The sequence below is a fragment of the Musca domestica genome, unplaced genomic scaffold, assembly GCF_030504385.1.
Source record: "Musca domestica strain aabys unplaced genomic scaffold, Musca_domestica.polishedcontigs.V.1.1 91, whole genome shotgun sequence".
Taxonomy (NCBI): domain Eukaryota; kingdom Metazoa; phylum Arthropoda; class Insecta; order Diptera; family Muscidae; genus Musca; species Musca domestica.
Genome location: NW_026712439.1, coordinates 1,543,275 through 1,563,381, shown reverse-complemented (window position 1 = coordinate 1,563,381; position 20,107 = coordinate 1,543,275). Strand labels below are relative to the sequence as shown.

Sequence of the window (20,107 nt, the reverse complement as noted above, 5' to 3'; positions counted from 1 at the left end):
AAAATTTGGGTCCAAAACCCGGATCTACTATAACGATATGGACATTATGAGTGTCATTTGAAAGCTAATTAAAATACCTATCCAATAAATCATCGCAATCATAGCACATATTGTAGCACTTAAGAAAGGTTAGAGTGTAAGCAACAAATCCTATTATAGGACCTTTTTAGACTTTTCGAGATTTAAAAAAATCCGTGTCCAACAAATGTATAATTTGAATATAACTCCCGAACCGTTTTAAATAAGATCATGTGGCCCTTATTGGACAGGTATTTTCATATCGCTTTAGTAGGTCCAGGTCTCGGACTTTCGGGACAGAAAATATACTATTGGTTTACATCTATAACATCATATAGGGTTTGAAGCCTCCACCGCTTCCAAATATTTTGCGACGTGTGCAGCATGCAACGTTTGCTTTATGAAAACGATGTTCCATGTTACATTTTCATTATAGTTGTGAATCTTTGGATTTTGTAGTCAATAGCACCATCTCAATTTTCCTTGAATTCATCCCCAGACCACTTCTTGTGGCCTAAGTATCCAGTGAGTTTCGAGCCTCAGACTTTTGGATCTAAAAATACTTTCCTGGAATCAGGGTACAAACACTTACATCTGAAAATATTTTAAAAAAATTCGAGTCTTTACTAAAAAAGACTTAAGTCAAATATCCCCCACACTGAGAGATTACAAATATCCACATGTGATAATTGAGCAAAACTGGTAAACTCAATATAAGCCAGGTATTTCCACAAGGTTTCAAATGATACATTTATTGTCCATATGAGTTACGTAAACCAGGATCTAAACTAGATCTCGAAGGCTTGGCCAAGGTTCGGAAGTTATAGTCAAATTATCGATTTTTTGGACCCATATTTTTTATAAAACCCCCAAAAAGTCCAAAAAGGCCCCTTATGGGAGGTCAACAAAATTGATGGCAATTTATAGCTGATACTCTCACCTTTCCAAAATGCTAAATTTTTTTTTTTTTTTTTTTTCGAACTTTCCCACGCTTCACATTCCCACCCCTGCCGACCGAGGGGGCGACCTCCCTTTACGGAGGGATCGCGTACACATCATGATCCGCATCATAATGGGAATTCAGTAGGAAATTGAAAACCAGCTACAGAATCTAATTCATCAGCTAGTTTGTCAAATAATAAAACATGTATGTTAATTGTTTAAAAATAAAATTATTCTAGATTTAATAACTTCTAAACTCATACAAGAATTAAAGTCAACACACATTTTATTAAGAGGTTCGCCCATTGAATAATTCGTGCGGTGAAAATCAGTATATAATAATTGGTAGTATCTACTAGATCTAAAAGGAACATTAATTCTAATAGATGAGATTAGGAAATCTGAAGGTATATAACCATTTAATATTTTTAGTACAAACATGGAGTTCAACATAATACGTCTGCAATCTAATTAATTTTAGCCTGCTAGCATAAGAAGGCAAAACAAAATCACTATTCCAATGTAAACCTCGTAAGGCAAATAGCAGAAATTGTTTTTGCACGGATTCTATTTTATCTGAATATATTGCATATTGAGGATCCCATACAACAGAACCGTATTCCAATATAGGTCTAACAAGAGACGTAAATAACTGTTTTGTTATATATGGATCAGAAAATTCTTTGGCCCACCGTTTAACAAAACCTAAAACACCATTTGCTTTATTTACCATTGTTATTAAATGGCTATTAAAATTTAATTTTTGATTCATTAAGAGGCTAAGATCGACAATATATCGATATATTGTAATATCAGAGAAGAAGATCTGGAGAAGCACATATGCTTACATTTGCTTAAATTTAACTCCATACAATTTAACTTGCACCATTTAAAAAGGCTATCTAAATCGTTTTGAAGTAAACTGGCTCGTTTATCACAATTATGGGAAATGAATAATTTAACATCATCTGCGTACATTAACAATTTCGAGTAATTTATGGAATTAGGTAAATCGTTGATAAATAAAAGAAAGAGGACCGGTCCAAGGTGACTTCCTTGCGGAACACCCGATGGAACGTTAATCGTTTTGGATAGATACCCTTCAAACAAAACTAGTTGTAAGTAAGATGATATCCATTTGACTAAGTTTGTGTTGAAACCCATATAATTTAATTTATATATTAGGAGTTCATGGTTAACCCTATCAAAAGCTTTACTAAATTGTATCAGTTTGTTTACGCTGAACAAATCCTTTTATTACTGTTGACGTAAATTGTATAAGATTTGTTGTAGTTGAAAGACCACTACGAAAACCATGCTGATATGGACTCAATATAGATTGAATTTTCTGTGAAATTACTGCAGTAATTAATTTTTCAAACAATTTAGGTATGACACTTAATTTTGCAATTCCTCTATAATTTGACACATTAGTAAGACTACCAGACTTATGTAAAGGTATAATATAAGATTTTTTCCAGAAAGTAGGAAAGTGACCAAATTTCAGTGAATAATTAAACAATATAGTTAACGGAAGTGCTAATGTTTCTGAACAATATTTAAGAATTATATTAGGTATGCCATCCGGTCCTGGACATTTAATCGATTTTAAACTACGCAGACTATTGTACACATCCTGACGTTGTAGAAAAGGCATACAAATTTGATCAGCCTGTGACAACTTATAAGGATACGAATCTTTAATTTGGCAAGATGTACTGGAATAGGTTGTGGCAAAAAAATCTGCGAAACATTCAGCAATATCTGTGCCTGTGACAAATTCTTTATTGTTATATTTCAATACTGAGGGCTTTGAGGAAACTTTTCGTTTAAGATTAACAAAATCATAAAAAGATTTAGGATTGGATTTAAATTTATTTTTAATCTTGTCTAGGTAAAGAATGCTGCGTTATATTTACAAACGCCAAATCAAGAATTTTGCCGAGGGAATTTTTCACACTGTTTATTTGATAAAGATTTAAGTCACACAAACTATTTATAACATCAAATGTATACTGGGTACTGTTCATTTCGGATGGCAAAGGAATCAAGGCTTCAGAATCTGGCATTGGAAGCCACCTAATGGAGGGCATATTAAAATCACCAAGGATCAGAATGCGATCGGAATCTTTCATTTTTTCAGTGATTAAATTTATTGCTGATAAATGCTGATTATAAATGTCAAGTGAAGATGAAGGGGGAATATAAGAGCAAGTTACAAACAATTTAGATATGCCCAATTCAATGGAAACACCAACAAATTCTATATCAAGAAAATCATTTAGATCAATTAAATTAGTGGTATATTTGGTATCAACTGCAATAAGGACGCCACCACCTTTTTTAAAAACACGATCTTTTCTAAATATTTGATATTTTGAACATAAAATTTCACTATTTAATATGGATGTTTTTAACCAAGTTTCGGAGAAAACCAATACATTATAATTGAAACCAATGCTATCAGTATATAAACTGGTTAATTTTGTATTAAGCCCCCTCACATTCTGATAGCAAATAGAAAATGAGTCATTTAGTTTTTTGGCACCGAATCTGGTCTAAGAGGCAAATGCGCTAAATTATCGGATCTCTCCACAAATTCTTTAATAAATGCCCTAGCAGGCCAAAATTCTTTTAAAATCAACTGTACAAAAATACTTTCAGGCACAACGATTTTGAAGGAAGATCTACTTTCAGAAAATGCAGATCGGAGCTTATAGCATCTCAAAAAGTAATCTCCCTCAATTTTTGATTTTATATAATACATTATGTCATCGGCCGTTGTTTCTGGCGCAAACCTTGTTGCAAATATCATTTTCATGGCGGGAGCCATAGATAATGATCTTTGGACAGGTTGAGTTTTGCCAGTAGCAGTCTCGGGACGATCACTAGTGATAAGTGAAGGAAGTGATAATTCCTGTATGTTACGAGTAGATTGGGAGGTTTTCTTAGAAACCTCACTATCAATACTCATAACTTCAGGATTATTTACCCCTTTACCTATACCGGCTTATCCAAATAAGTGCTCTAGGAACATTTTCGATGTTCTTTCCAAAAATGAACACCATAAAGGTACATCCTTAACCATTTTTATCTAAGGATTACCTGGTCACCGCAGTATCTGGCTTTCGCGACCTCTGGCAGGGATGTGATCTGGCGGCTGTATCCTTAAAGGACATCCCCTGTCGTAAGGTATTGACAGCTTGGGTGCCACCACCCACCGTGGCAAGCAGAACTCCAACCTCAAAACGGATATCTAGCGTCTTGTCAGTTCAAACACTGAAGGAGGGGCCTGGTCATCAAAGTATCTATGGATACGGGTGGCCAGGAATACCTTCAAGCTCGTGGGGGAAAATTGCATTTCGACGCTGGATGGATCCGTTTCCGTCTAACGCCGTTGCATTAGGTAGAAGAAAACAGCGGCTACTTAGCATCATGCAGATTAATCTGCATCACTGCAAAGCAGCTGCTGCCGAACTCCACCTATCCCTCTCGAAAGCTGAAGTAGACATAGCCCTGGTTCAGGAACCCTATATATACAATAATAGGGTAACTGGACTAGGGAGTGGGCAGTACGTCTCTTATGCGGTCTCCAATGGTGATAAGGTAAGGACGTGTATTGTTGCCAAAAAGAGTTTAAATCTTATCTTCCTTAGCAACTACAGTGGAGGAGACGTTACGGTAGCGAGATTGGAGTCTAAATCTGGGAGGGTTCACATTTTCATATCTCTCTATCTACCGTACGAGCGACCTGACCCACCTGGACATGAAGTAGAGCAGCTGCTCGAAGATCTGGCTGACAAAGGGCATATAATCATAGGTTGTGATGCCAACGCACACCACTTCCAATGGGGCAGCAATGATACTAACGTCAGAGGTGAGTCCATTTTTGATTTTATCTTAAAATATAATCTCAAAATTTGTAATAGGGGCAACGATGCAACATTTCAAGTCAAAGAAAGGGCTGAGGTCTTTGACCTCACCCGAACTAACAAGGATGAATCTCTAATACAAGATTGGAAAGTCTCTCCTGAGTGCTCGTTTTCAGACCACCGGAAGATAGTTCTCAAAGTCTTAGTAGATGGTATTCTTCAAAAACCACATAGAAATCCAAGGAAGGCACATTGGGACAAATTTACGGAACTGGCTATACCCAGGCTTAACCTCAACCCTCGATATAGACAATTCCGTAAATGCGATAACGAGTGCTTTGATTGATTGCTATGAAAAAGTCTGTCCGCTAACCTACCCAGGGGAAAAATGTCAACCAGTTTGGTGGTCAAAACATTTAGCCAACTTAAGGAGGGACAGTAGGCGACTGTATAATAGGGCCAACAAGACCAAACTACGTACGGACTGGGACGCCTATAAGGCAACAAGTACAACAGTGAGATCAAGAAGGCCAAGCGCACCTCTTGGGTATGCTTCACGGAGTCGATAGAAAGTGTCAACGATGACTCCAGATTTCGTAAAGTTCTTTCGAAGGATCCTAAATCCATAGGAAGTATAAAACGGACTGACGGCACATGGACTGACTCTGGACTAGAGACCCTTAACCTGCTAGCCAACACACACTTCCCTGGCTGTATCGACATTGCAAGCAATAGGCAAACCGATCAAGTGCATCGTGATCATACGGCTAGTGACCAAAACCTGGCTAACAGAATAGTAAGCCTACCCAAAATCAAATGGGCTATAGATACATTCAAGCCTTTTAAATCTCCAGGACCAGACGGTATTATTCCCGCTATGATCCAGCGTGTCTCAGCGCCATTATCCCCAATACTGGGGGAGATTTTCAAAGCTTGTCTGTGTCTATCCTACATTCCGGAATCATGGAGAGAAGTCACAGTCACTTATATCCCCAAAGCGGGGAAACCGAGTCACTCACTTCCCAAGGACTATAGACCGATAAGTCTCTCATCCTTCTTATTGAAAACTTTGGAAAGGCTGATAGACATAGAGATCAGATCTCTATTACCCAAGACCGTCATTAGCACTGCTCAGCATGCCTATATGAAAGGTAAATCTGTTGAAACAGCGCAACACGATGTCGTAGGGTATATAGAGAAGAACATAAATGGTTCCTTATTCACCTTGGCTGCCTTCCTCGATGTTGAGGGAGCCTTTAACAACGTCACGCTAGAATCCATTCATGATTCATTATCAAAACTTAAAGTACCCCAACTCCTCATAGACTGGATTGATACCATGCTTAGCAGCAGAATCATCAACTCGAGCATTGCAATCCCACGGCGGCCGGTTCTATGTACCAGATTGACTCGGAGGCATATTTCTCCGACCAGGGGCCGCCAACCCAGCAAATACATGTTCGTGTTCGTCCATTTTTCTGATGTGGGAGCAACATTACCCGGAATGTTTACTCCGAGCCGGGATCGAGACCAACCCCGGACCATGGTTCTGCTCCGTTTGTCGTAATCGCATCCACCACAGATCGGTTTCGGTGAGATGCAACGGATGCATGAAGTGGGTACATTTCCGGAATTGTTCCGGCCTAAACCGGATACAGGAGTATAGCGATAGGGACTACATTGCTTCCTGCTGCGTCAATGTAGACCCCAGTGAGTCTTCATCTTCGGCGTCCTCATCGTCGTCGCAATATGAGACTCCCCCGCAATCTCCTCAACAGCAATTTACGCAGCAGTTGACGCCACACATTGCTGTTCAGGTTCCGGATAATGCATCATTTCTCAAATTTAATTGTGATGGTCTCAGAGGTAAGATCAACGAAAATGTAAGCTTTATGAGTCGGAAGAACATCAAGGTCGCAGCGATCCAGGAAACGAAGCTGAGTACCACCTGCAGCCTTCAAAGTTGTGATGGATACAACGTACTGAGGAAGGATCGCTCCAGAGGTGGAGGATTAGCGTTCCTATTGCAGCACTCTGTCCAGTACAGACCTATCTCGCCTGAGCTTGACTCTAGTGACCCGTACATGGAATGTATGGGGGTAGTGGTTAGAACATCTGAAGCATTGCAACATCGGTACCGGAACGAGTAAATTGTGGGCAACAGTTAAGTCGCTCTCGAACCCTGGGAAAAAGGACGATCGGACATCTGTCTCATTCAACGGCGTAGAAGTGACAGATCCGAAGAGGTGCGCGTGTTATTTTAACCGGCAGTTTGTAGAGCACCCCGAGAGTGACAGGGCGAAGAAGGATCCTACGCCGTGTACGATCCCTACGCAGATGTTGCACAGGTCATCAGAAGCGCAAAGTCATCCAAAGCGCTTGGTCCTGACGGAATCTCAATGGTGATGTTGAAGCAACTGGATGAACCAGGAGTTGAGTATCTTACAAAGCTTCTCAATCTGTCGTTAGCCACCCTAGTAGTTCCCGATGCCTGGAAAATGGGCAGGGTGGTCCCGCTACTGAAGCCAGGCAAGGATGCCAGCAAAAGTGATTCATACAGGCCGATATCACTTTTGTCACCAGTAGCAAAGACGCTTGAGGCTTTACTCCTCCCCAGCATAAGAGAGTGTTTCCCAGTAGCCGATCATCAACACGGATTCCGGAAATTGTAAGCACAACAACAGCTTTACACGCCATTTCCACACATGTCAGTAGAGGTCACAACCAGAACAGGCCGTGCGATAGAACAGTTATGGTGGCACTTGATTTATCAAAAGCCTTTGATACAGTCAATCATGCCACACTGTTCGAGGACATTGAGCGCACCACCCTCCGGCCAAGTTTGAAACGTTGGATAATAAACTACATGTGTGGACGCCAGTCGTGCGTGGAATTCAGAAACAAGAAATCGAGCATCCGTAGAGTTAAACAGGGAGTTCCCCAAGGCGGAGTGATATCTCCGGAACTGTTTAACCTCTGACTTTCTGACATTCCACGCCCTCCAGACGGCATAGAGATTATAAAGTACGCAGATGATTGTACGCTCGTGGCGTCCGGACCAATTATTGATGACATTTGCGATCGGTTAAACGCTTACCTTGTTGATCTTACCGCCTTTTTCACTGCGAGGAATATGAAGATATCCGCCACTAAGTCGACGGCCACACAACTTTTCACCACATGGACTGCGGAGATGGGGCTATCCTTGAATGTGCAGGTCGATGGTGCTATTGTTCCGACCACCAACTACCCCAAAGTATTAGGGGTCACATTCGATAGCATTTTTAAGTCGTCCGTGCATACCACAGCTATCTGCGACAAGATTAGAAGTAGGAACAAGGTCCTCAAGTCTCTGGCCGGCAGTACTTGGGGAGCTGATAAGGAAACCTTTTTGACCTCTTACAACGCGATAGGCCGATCTGTTGTAAACTATGCGGCTCCGGTGTGGTCCGCCAACGTCAGTGCTACGCAGTGGAAAAATGTGCAGTCCTGCCAGAATGCCGCCCCTAGAACCGCAACAGGGTACCTCCTCATGACACCTGTCGATCACCTTCATGAGGAGGCGAAGGTCCTACTGGTGCGACAGCATAACAAATTGCTGTCAATGCAATACCTGCTTGGGTGTTATAGACAAAGCCATCCAAATCACCATCTTGTGGATAGGCAACCTCCGCCCAGGCACGTTAGGAAAGACCTTCATGATCTAGAGAGAGAGGTACAGAGGTATAAGAGAGAACCTCTAGATCAACAGGCCTATCAAGCGGGACTGAATAGTATTCACTCTAATGCGGTCTCAGAAGCCATTGAAGGATATAGAGTGAATACTGTGCTAGGAGACCATCCCCCTCCCGTCGCAGCTGAAGAACGAGAGCTGCCCCGACAAACCCGAGTAGTCTTGGCTCAATTACGATCCGGATGGTGCAGCCGCCTAAATTCCTACTGGGCCCGGATTAACGGCGACGTGCAGAACATCTGCCCAGCATGTGGCACAGGCCCGCATGACACGCTGCACCTATTTCGCTGCCCAGCCAAGCCTACTCACCTAACTCCAGTCTCGTTATGGACACAACCCATACAGGTTGCATCCTTTTTGAGACTGGACTTAGAGGCAGAACCTGATTGAACTGAGTCAGAAAATGGAAACCGAACGAACACGGATGTATGAGCTGCTACAACAACAACAACTCGAGCATCGGGGAAACATCCGTCAGGAAATCGGTCACTAGGGGCACTCCGCAAGGGGTTGTCCTATCACCACTACTTTGGCTTTTTGTCATTAACAATATAATTATAGATCTAGAGGTAATAGGGACGAAAATAGTCGCATACGCTGATGACGTCGTCCTATTTATTGCCGGGAAATTCCTGAAATTCCTCGGACCTAATGCAAGGAGCTCTAGTCACCTTATGACGGTGGGCACATCGCAATGGACTAGGCGTTAACCCATCAAAGACAGAGATCGTCCTTTTCACTAAAAGACGTAAATATCCTTCATTTACATCACCGAAACTAGATGGAGTCAGTTTAAACCTCTTGCTAGAAGCCAAATACCTTGGCACTATCCTTGACCGCCGACTAAGTTGGAAGAGGAACACCGAGGAAAGAGCTAAGAGAGGCTTGATTGCACTCTATTCCTGTAAGAATTCTATAGGCAAAAGCTGGGGCCTCAAACCGCACATCATCAAATGGATGTATGAGTCAATCGTTCGCCCCATTCTAACCTATGGATCTCTAGTATGGTGGCATTCTTTGAAGAAGTCAACTTATCTACGACACATTGACAAAGTTCAACGGGTCGCATCCCTACTAATAACGGGTGCCTTCAGGAGCACGCCTCAAGCAGCACTGGATACTCTACTGGGCATAAGCCCGCTGAATATATATGTGGAGGAACAGGCATTCAGAAGTTCTCTTCGACTCAGAGAACTAGGTGAATGGCGCAGTCAACCCTTTGGACATTCTGCGATTCTAAGGCGTGTAAGGAGTGTGGGAGAGATAGCCTTTGCAAGTGATATTATATATACCACGACTAAGCTTCTACCCACCTGACATACACATAACTGGTAGAAACGCCTGTGCTCAAAACAACCCACCTTTCCGCGACATAGCTGTCTATACCGACGGTTCAAAGATGGAGTGTGGTACGGGAGCTGGTGTCTTCTGTGATACCCTTAATGTTCGTGAATCCTACAAGCTTGGAAACAACTGTAGCGTATTTCAGGCGGAAATCATTGCGGTCAAAAAGGCCATTGACCTGCTGGTCACGAGGAGCATTGAAGTCAGTAGTCCGGTGACTATATATGTCGATAGTCAAGCGGCACTGAAAGCCTTGAGTTCCTTTACAATCAAGTCTAGGGCTGTTTTGAACTGCAGAGAAGCCTTGGAAAACACTGGGTTATCCATCAAGCTCTGTTGGGTTCCTGGACATTTTAACATCCCAGGTAACGAGACTGCAGACGAATTGGCCAGACTAGGATCCGAATCAACTACAATTGAAGTAGACAACTCGGTTAAACCACCACTGTGCCATTTCCTACAGGTTATTCACAAACATTACTCTGAGAAAATCCAACAAAAATGGCTGGATGAAATGGGATGCACCATCCCCAAACGAATCTGGCCCACTCTCTCGGTGAAGAGAACAAGGTCGCTAATGTCATTGTCAAAACCTGATCTAAACCTTGTGGTGGGTATCATCACAGGTCACTGTAAGGTGAGGGCTATGACCTCGAAATGGGACAGCAACGGCATTGACTACTGTAGGATCTGTCAAGATGAAGAAGAAATCGAGACAATCGAACACTTGCTCTGCCACTGCCCAGCACTCATTAATGTGAGACACAGGCTAGTGGGAGAACTAGTGTCACATGACTTGTCGTCTTTTTCTAACACTAACGCTGTAGTAATACTTCAACTAGCCAGAAGATTAAAGTGGCTAAAGACGACACGGCAAACTCCTCAGCCGTAGATCACACTCTACAACATTACCTTCTATCTTCACCTTTTCTACCAATCACTTTTTCTTTTATCTCTTAACACTCTTTTCTAGGATGAACACAATGGACCTATAGGTCTCCGAGTGGAGCGGTTGCCATATGGTAACCGCGCGTCCTTTAACCTAACCTAACCTAACCATTTTTCCACAGTGGACCCAAACCAAGTTTTCCTACAGTGACCACATGAAATATAATTCTGGCCACTGTGGCATTTTCAGATGGGTTTGGATTATCAAAATAAGTTGTCTAGGAGCATTTTCGATGCTCTTTCCGAAAAGAACACCATAAAGGTGCATCCGTAACCATTTCCCCACAATGGGCACAGACCAATTTCTCCTGCAAGTGACCACATGAAATATAAGTCTGGCCACTATGGGATTTCCGGATGGGTTTGGTCCATCAAACAAAGCGGTCTAGGAGCATTTTGATGCTCTTTCCAAAAAAGGACACCACAAAGGGGCATCCTTGACTACTTTCCATTAATTTGTTTCAGTTTGTGGGTATTTACGCGCGCAGTATTTCGAAGGCCAAATTTGATATTGGAACAATTGCAATTATAAATTTTTAATAAACTTCATATAACATTTTTATTATTATATTATTTCATAATTTTAACTTTTATTTTGTTTTAAAACAAGCAGTTTTGAGTTATATTTAAATTTACTCTCACTGCTATGTAGTTAAATTTAAATCTATCTCTGAGTGAAAACCAGTTTGGTAAACGAAACATCAAAGTAGTGCAATTTAAATTTATTTCACGCACATCATTAAAAAAAAACAAAAACGAATTCGTTTGAATACGAACTTCGAGTTAAAGCTACTTTTTATATTAGTTTACATTATCGAATTAAATAATTTCAATAGCAACAAAAGAACGAACGCATAAAAAATATGAAACATTTATCCAATATTTTACCATTTATTAGAAAGCTATTGCGAAAAACTTTCATATGATAGTGTATGCATTATTTCGTTCCAATCGGATATTATCATGTTTGGAACAACTGTTTTTCCAATGGTAGGTATTTGTACCTGATTCTGGGAAAGTACAGCGTCTTGGTGGGATGAGCCTGGATATTTAACCCAAAATTTGGGTCCAAAACCCGGATCTACTATAACGATATGGACATTATGAGTGTCATTTGAAAGCTAATTAAAATACCTATCCAATAAATCATCGCAATCATAGCACATATTGTAGCACTTAAGAAAGGTTAGAGTGTAAGCAACAAATCCTATTATAGGACCTTTTTAGACTTTTCGAGATTTAAAAAAATCCGTGTCCAACAAATGTATAATTTGAATATAACTCCCGAACCGTTTTAAATAAGATCATGTGGCCCTTATTGGACAGGTATTTTCATATCGCTTTAGTAGGTCCAGGTCTCGGACTTTCGGGACAGAAAATATACTATTGGTTTACATCTATAACATCATATAGGGTTTGAAGCCTCCACCGCTTCCAAATATTTTGCGACGTGTGCAGCATGCAACGTTTGCTTTATGAAAACGATGTTCCATGTTACATTTTCATTATAGTTGTGAATCTTTGGATTTTGTAGTCAATAGCACCATCTCAATTTTCCTTGAATTCATCCCCAGACCACTTCTTGTGGCCTAAGTATCCAGTGAGTTTCGAGCCTCAGACTTTTGGATCTAAAAATACTTTCCTGGAATCAGGGTACAAACACTTACATCTGAAAATATTTTAAAAAAATTCGAGTCTTTACTAAAAAAGACTTAAGTCAAATATCCCCCACACTGAGAGATTACAAATATCCACATGTGATAATTGAGCAAAACTAGTAAACTCAATATAAGCCAGGTATTTCCACAAGGTTTCAAATGATACATTTATTGTCCATATGAGTTGCGTAAACCAGGATCTAAACTAGATCTCGAAGGCTTAACTCTAGTTTAGTAAAAACTCTTCAACTTTTTCTTTTTCAAGTGGTACGTATTTTTACCCTGATCCTGGGAAACTATTTTTTTCTTCAAGGACGGATTCGAGACCCCAGATTCCGGGTTCAGGACCCCCTTAGACCCGGATCCAATTACCCGATATACAATAATATATACAATATAGGTGTCGTTGGAAAGCTTATACCTATCCAACAAGTGGTCACATGATGGGGTAAGTGGTCAAGCAAGTTCTAGTCAAATTTTCGATTTTTTGGACCAATATTTTTTATAAAACCCCCGTCAAAATAGATGTCAAATTATAGCTGACACTCTTACCTTTCCAAAATGCTACAATTGGTGCAAATACCTTTCTCGTGTTCAGAGATATGGGACTTTCCATCCGTATAACCCGATTAGGTATTTTCATAAGCTTTCCAACGATACCTATATGGTCTATATCGGGTAGTTCGGTCCGGATCCATGCCGGGTCTTAAGCCCGGATTCTCGGGTCAAAAATCTGGGGTCCCGGGTCCGTCCCCCAAGAAAAAATAGTTTCCCGGAATCAGGGTAAAAATACCTACCTCTGGAAAATTTTTCGAAAAAATCGAAGAGTTTTTACTAAACTAGATTTGTTCCATCTCGAATCCGGACTGCGAAATACTGGAGTGCCCTGGGCACCAAGAAAATTAGTTTCCCGAAATCATGGTAAAAATACCTACCTCTGGTAGAGTTGTCTCAAAATTATATTTAATTTTAATGGGAAAATTATTAATTTTTGGCACTTTGTAACACATTAGGTGATTTCTTGCTTTTACGGACACTGTAGATAAATAAATCTAAAAAGCGTTAAGAGTTACTTTTGCCTACAGAAATGGCAAAGGTAGAATTAAAGATGACCAGTGAATTCAATCATTTTTTTTAATTATAGCGTATACAAAATTTTAAAAACTTTAATAGTACATATTAAGCATATATGTATTTGTTTTGCTTGGTTGAATATTATATATATATATATATATATATATACATGTATATATATATATATATATATATATATATATATATATATATATATATATATATATATACATATATTGCTTAAGTAGATTTTTCGATAACGCGCTTTTAACGACGTCGAATTTTAAAATATACATACATTTCTGTATTTCACAATATCTCGGTACCTTTTTCTATCGAGTTCCATCTATTAAACGTATTATATTTGCATACGGGCTAATTTCAACGCTTTTTCGAGCAAACTTCGACAATGGCCTTTTGAAAATGCAACACGGATTCGACTGAAAACTTGATTTTAATCAGCTCAAGAAAATGCACAGTTGCCAAATCAATACAAGTTATACAGGGTGATTCAAAGCAACAATATGCAACGGTGGTACTCCTTTATATGTGACGCGAGTCGAGCATATCATAAAATCAACACTACCAAACGTTTACATGAAACAAGCTGACTTCAATTTATATTATATTTAGGGTTTTCAGATTGGCGACATTATTTTTGATTTGGCGACATGGCGATTTTTTGGCGGATTATAGAATAGATGGCGATTTCGTTGGTGAATTTTAGAAAATTATGCATCTATTGTTATTTGACAGCAAATAATTGGTACAATTTGTAATAGATAAAGCTAAAATATTGTCATTGACAAATCAAAAAAGATTATCGGAAAATAATAAAATTTTAATTATTTTCAATTTTTAAATGTGGCAGTCAATTATCACAAACATAATCTAGGTTGTCCGAGAAGCGTTCTATTGTGTGTTTATTAAAACATGTGGGGGAAATTACAATTTATAAAGTGGAACGAATATTTTAACCATAAAATTCCAAAAAAATTAATTGAATTTTATAGGAATGTTTATGATTACCGTGATGCGGCAGATACATACGACCATGGTAGAAAAATACAGGTAGTCGCACCGACATAACTGTTGGAACAATGAACTGTCAAACCGATTTCGGAATTGAAAAAGTTGAATGAAAAACTATTGAAATTTGTAAAAATTGTTGAAAACTGAATATCATAATAACCTCCGATTTGCGTCGTATAAGAAAACATATAAAAATCAACTTATTTTTGACAAAATATTTTACAATTTTTGACATATGAATGTTATTCAGAGTTGATGCATCTACCTATACTCTTCTACCATGCATACGACTTATTGAAAGGGGTATCTCCTTTATAAATTATACCAAAACAAGGTTGGGGAATAAGATCCGACTTGATATTTTTGATGGTCTTCTGCGAGTAATAAATCATTATATATGAAACCAAAAACAACATTAAATCATACATTTTGTACAATTAGTGTTAAAAATTTTTAAATTATAAGTAATATTTAAATAATTCTTTAAATTAAAGTGAGCCTTAAGGGCTAAGTACATAAGAAGCTTGAAGTCATGGCTAGGCATATTAATGTCAAATTATAATGGAAAACGACGGCTGGATTTTAGTGCGGCTCTGTAATCCCTTTGTGAAATGTCACAAAACATGCCTAGCCATGACTTCAAGCTTCTTATGTACTTAGCCCTTTACTGTTTTCTAGAGAAAAAGTTGTCTTTAATAATTTAATTAAAAATTATGAAAGCAAGTTAAAAAGTATAAGCCCTCAGCCAATTAAATATATTTTGACTTTTGTTATTAATTCAAATATTTGACCCTCTATGGAGTGAGTACCGAAGGAATGCGCCATGGTAGAAGAATATAGGTAGACGCATCGACACAGCTGCTAGGACAGTGAACTGTGAAACCAAATTTGGAATTGAAAATGTTGAATGAAAAATTATTTAAATTTGTAAAAATTGTTGAAAAACGAGTATTATAATATCCTCCGAATGACGTCGTATAAGAAAACAATTAAAAATCTACTTATATTTGAAAAGAAATTTAAAAAATGTTGACAGATCAATGCTCCCAAGCGTTGATGCATCTACCTGTATTTTTCTACCATGGAATGCGCCAATGTTGACCATTTCCTATCAGACCTAAATAAATATGATATAAATATTGCGACGTGCCAGGTATCTTGAAACGGATTTGGCCCAAAGAGACCTAGGGTCTTAAAACGTTATTTCGATGAGGCATTTAGCCATATGACTGAGGTCATAAAAAAAAACTAAATATATACATGGTTGACGAATACAGGTCAAAAATTTTTAAATGTTTCTTCAAAAATAAGTAGATTGGTATATAGGAATACGACACCGATCGGAGGATATTATGATATGCCTGATTTAAATTTTTTTTACAAATTTGAACTATTGGTTTGAAAGTTCATTGTGCCAGCTGCTGTGTAAATGCGGCCACCTGCATTCTTCCACCATGATATACCAATGTATGCGATCGTTTATGCGTCTACCCATTGTAGAATTAAGAAAGCAAAGTCATGCAATCATATGTTTAATTTTTTTTAAAATTATTAATTTGACAACATCTAATTGTCAAAATTTATATTTATTAATCCTTTGTATACACAGAAATCAGAGATGGGAATCAGTTTTTTATTCTGTGAAATTCACAGAAAATGCAAGTATACTTAACAAAACGCCAAAGGCGATGGTTCGGAAACTTTTTTTGCGGTTAAGGAACAGCGACACCACGTTAGATATTTTCGGATATTTCATGTTTCCTAAAATTGCAAAATGTAGAATATTTTATGTATGTGTGCAGTTTGGTTTCAACTTGAAAGGGAAGTTGCCTTTTCCGCGATTTTCAAGCGATTGCTTGAATTGTTGAGATATTAGGAACAACAGCAAACAACTATACAATCGGGGGAATGATGTGAAAGCATTAAAATTAAATATTTTAAGAAGTATTCTTCTGCATTTTCTATTTAATAATCAAAATTCCAAAAATTTATATTTTTGAAATTAAAATAACTTATTGAAAAATAATAATTTGTTTTTATTTTTGGACACATAAATCTGACACTTGTATCACTCACAAAATCAAATTTGTATGTGGTTGTTGTTACGATTGTTGTACAACAACACTTGTTGTTACCTGTATTATTCTCAATCATTTTATATACATAATGCTACAATGACTAGATAGGTCAAATTGATTAAATGGGAAAATTCAAAACTGTTGTTAGAATCTTGTGATCAACTAATAAAAAAGGAAAAAGTTATTTTCTTCATTTCATGCTTTGGAGTATTGATATGATATTTAAATGTATTTAAATATAAGTAGATTTTTATATACTTTCTTATACTACGTCATTCGGAGGCTATTATAATTCGCGTTTTTCAACAATTTTTACAAATTTAAAAAATTTTCTATTCAACATTTTCAATTCCAAAATTGGTTTGACAGTTCATTGTCCAAGCAGCTGTGTCGACGCGTCTACCTATATTCTTCTACCATGAAATTTTTGTTGCAAAGAATTTGAAAATTTTCAAAATTATTTAGAATTTTATTGAAAACAAGAAATAAAACGAGTAAAGAACATTTCTATTAATTATATGTAATTAATTTTAATAAATTTAAACTAAATCAAAAGTTAGTTGTTTGTTGCGTGAAAATATATAAACTGAATTTTGCGGTAAAAAGTCATCCATAAAGTATTATAATTTTTTAGAATATAATCACAATGTAACAAAAATAAAAAAACAAGAGTGTGATAAAAAAAAAATTATGAGTCAAATGTAAAATGGCATTTTTGACACACACACGGAAATACGCATGGATAACAAGGGTGACAGCACATACATATGTAAAACAATCATCGTCTGATAGCAACTTAAGTTCAGATAATGGCTTTTTAGCTCGATTTTGCTATGCTTGCTATTTTTGGTTAGGCCCAACCGACAACTAAGCAACAAATTCAGCACACAAGAAAATAGCTCTGATTTTAAACGAATAAACAGCTGACAATATATCTAAGGATATTTTTATACGAATTGACATTTTAATGGAAAACACTAAACTCAAAAATAAATATTTTTTGCTGCTGAAACACAGCTAAACAGTATCCTTTTTGGTGCTGAGCTATTTAGATTAAATTTAGTTGCAGGCACTGACTGCTATTTTGTGACGATTTCAAGGAGCTATATCTCCATTAGCTCAATCATGGGCAACATTTGCAACATTGTACCACTCAGAGAAAATAGCACAAGGGTGGCTTCACGGAAAACTAAACAACGATTGTAGCGTATTCCAGGCAGCGATATTGGACATGGATACGAGTCAGTTGATCTAGCGATCGAAAAATCAGTGAAGCCACCCTTGTGCCATTTTCTCTGAGTGATACATAAATATAACGCTAGGTGATTTCAACAAATCCACTAAATCGAAGGGGTTCCAATGTCCCCAAGAAAATTTTCCGGTTATATCTGGAAGGAGATCAAGGTCGCTCATTTTCATGGCGAAAACACACCTAAAACAAGTGGTGGGATTAATCACAGGTCACTGTAATATAAGTGCCATGACTTCTAAGTGCGGTAGCAACGATATTAAATACTGTAGGCTTTGTAAAGACGGGAAAAAACAAAGACGGTAGAGCACTTACTTTGCTATAGTCCAAGTCTTTTTGTTGTTAGACAAAGGCTTATGGATAAGCAAATTCTGCACCACTTGTCATCATTCTCCGAAAACGGGCCAGCAGTTATTCTTAAGTGGCTAAAGACAATACGATAATCTCTTCGTGCATTATTCATATCTTCAATTATTAATATCTCTCCGAGAGGAGCGGTTATAATAAGCAACCGTGCATCCTTTAAACTGACCTAACCTTGACAAGAATACAACTAGAACAAGTAAAAAAGCAGTAAGTTCGGACGGGCCGAACTTTGAATACCCTCCACCATTTGGAACGAATTAGAAAATTTTCAAAAAAATAAAATCCAATAAAAATTCTTTAAAATATCTAATATAGGAAGGTACCGATATATGGGGGGATATACGATATTGTGGACCTATAAAGACAAATCTATGTCTGCGTGTAAGGAACTCCTTGTGTGGATTTTCAGACAATTCCGTTGAAAAATGTGGGTAAAATCATCAAAATAACGAATATCAGGGGGTACCGTTACATGGGGGCTATACGATATCGTGGACCTATATAGACAATTCTCTGCCGAGGTATAAAGTACCCACAAGGAACTCCTTGTGTGGATTTTCAGACAATTCCGTTGAAAAATGTGGGTAAAATCATCAAAATACCGAATATCGGGGGGTACCGTTATATGAGGGCTATACGATATTGTGGACCTATATAGATAATTCTCTGCCGAGGTATAAAGTACCCACAAGGAACTCCTTGCGTGGATTTTCAGACAATTCCGTTGAAAAATGTGGGTAAAATCATCAAAATACCGAATATCTCGGGGTACCGTTATATGGGGGCTATACGATATTGTGGACCTATATAAATAATTCTCTGCCGAGGTATAAAGTACCCACAAGGAACTCCTTGTGTGGATTTTCAGATAATTCCGTTGAAAAATGTGGGTAAAATCATCAAAATACCGAATATCGGGGGGTACCGTTACATGGGGGCTATACGATATCGTGGACCTATATGGACAATTCTCTGCCGAGGTATAAAGTACCCACAAGGAACTCCTTGTGTGAATTTTCAGACAATTGCGTTGAAAAATGTGGGTAAAAATCATCAAATAGCCCATCTTCGAACTTGACCTGTCTGCAGACAAAAGAGAGATCTGTGCAAAATTTTAGCTTCCTATTTTAATTCGTTTAGACTGTAGCGTGATTACAACAGACGGACAGGGCTAAATCGTCTTAGAATTTCACGCTGATCAAGAATATATATACTTTGTTGGGTCTAAAATGATTATTTCGATGAGTTACAAACGGAATGACGAACTTAATATACTCTCCATACCTTTTTTGGTGGAGGGTATAAAAACGTAACCCAGGTAGAGAAGCACCAGCAAGCGAGATTTTGAGTTTTATCTTTGACGCTATTAAAAGCCATACCTTGTGAAACAAATGACGAAGGTGAGTCAGTTTTATATTTCAAAAAGTTAAAAAGAAGTAAGTTCGGTGGGGCCGAACTTTGAATACCCTCCACCATTTGGAACTAATTTGGAAATTTTCAAAATCTTTGAAAAATTCTATTAAAATTTTAAAAATACCAACTATAGCCGTTATATTGGGGTCTATACGACGTGGACATACATAGGCATTGTTTGTCATAAACCATTGCCATATTCAAATTCGAAACTTGAAATAAACGGTGAATAATGTAGTTAAAATCATCATAAGATCGTATATAGGGAGGTATCGTTATATCGGAGATGTGCGAAGATCTTAACCTGCATAGACAATTTTCTGTCACAGGCTGTAGCATCCATTTCCAATTACCATTACTTCCAATGCCTCATCATAAAC

At 38.1% G+C, this 20,107-nt stretch overlaps 1 protein-coding gene across 4 annotated transcripts in view; it reads right to left on the bottom strand.

The window, feature by feature from the left end:
• The window catches only part of LOC101896317 (protein gustavus), a 150,746-nt gene extending 136,670 nt beyond the window's left edge, over positions 1-14,076 (bottom strand). For 2 of the 4 annotated variants that reach the window (XR_009344244.1, XM_059131952.1), the window contains exon 1: positions 13,916-14,076. Coding sequence is in view for 1 of the 4 variants with exons in the window: in XM_059131952.1 (XP_058987935.1) it covers positions 13,916-13,935 (20 nt within the window). In the remaining 3 variants the exon portion in view is untranslated. Of the gene's footprint in view, positions 1-13,450; positions 13,558-13,887 lie in introns of those variants that run through there. The other 2 variants (XM_059131953.1, XM_059131954.1) reach the window with 2 other exon arrangements.
• Between the last annotated feature and the right edge of the window lie 6,031 nt (positions 14,077-20,107).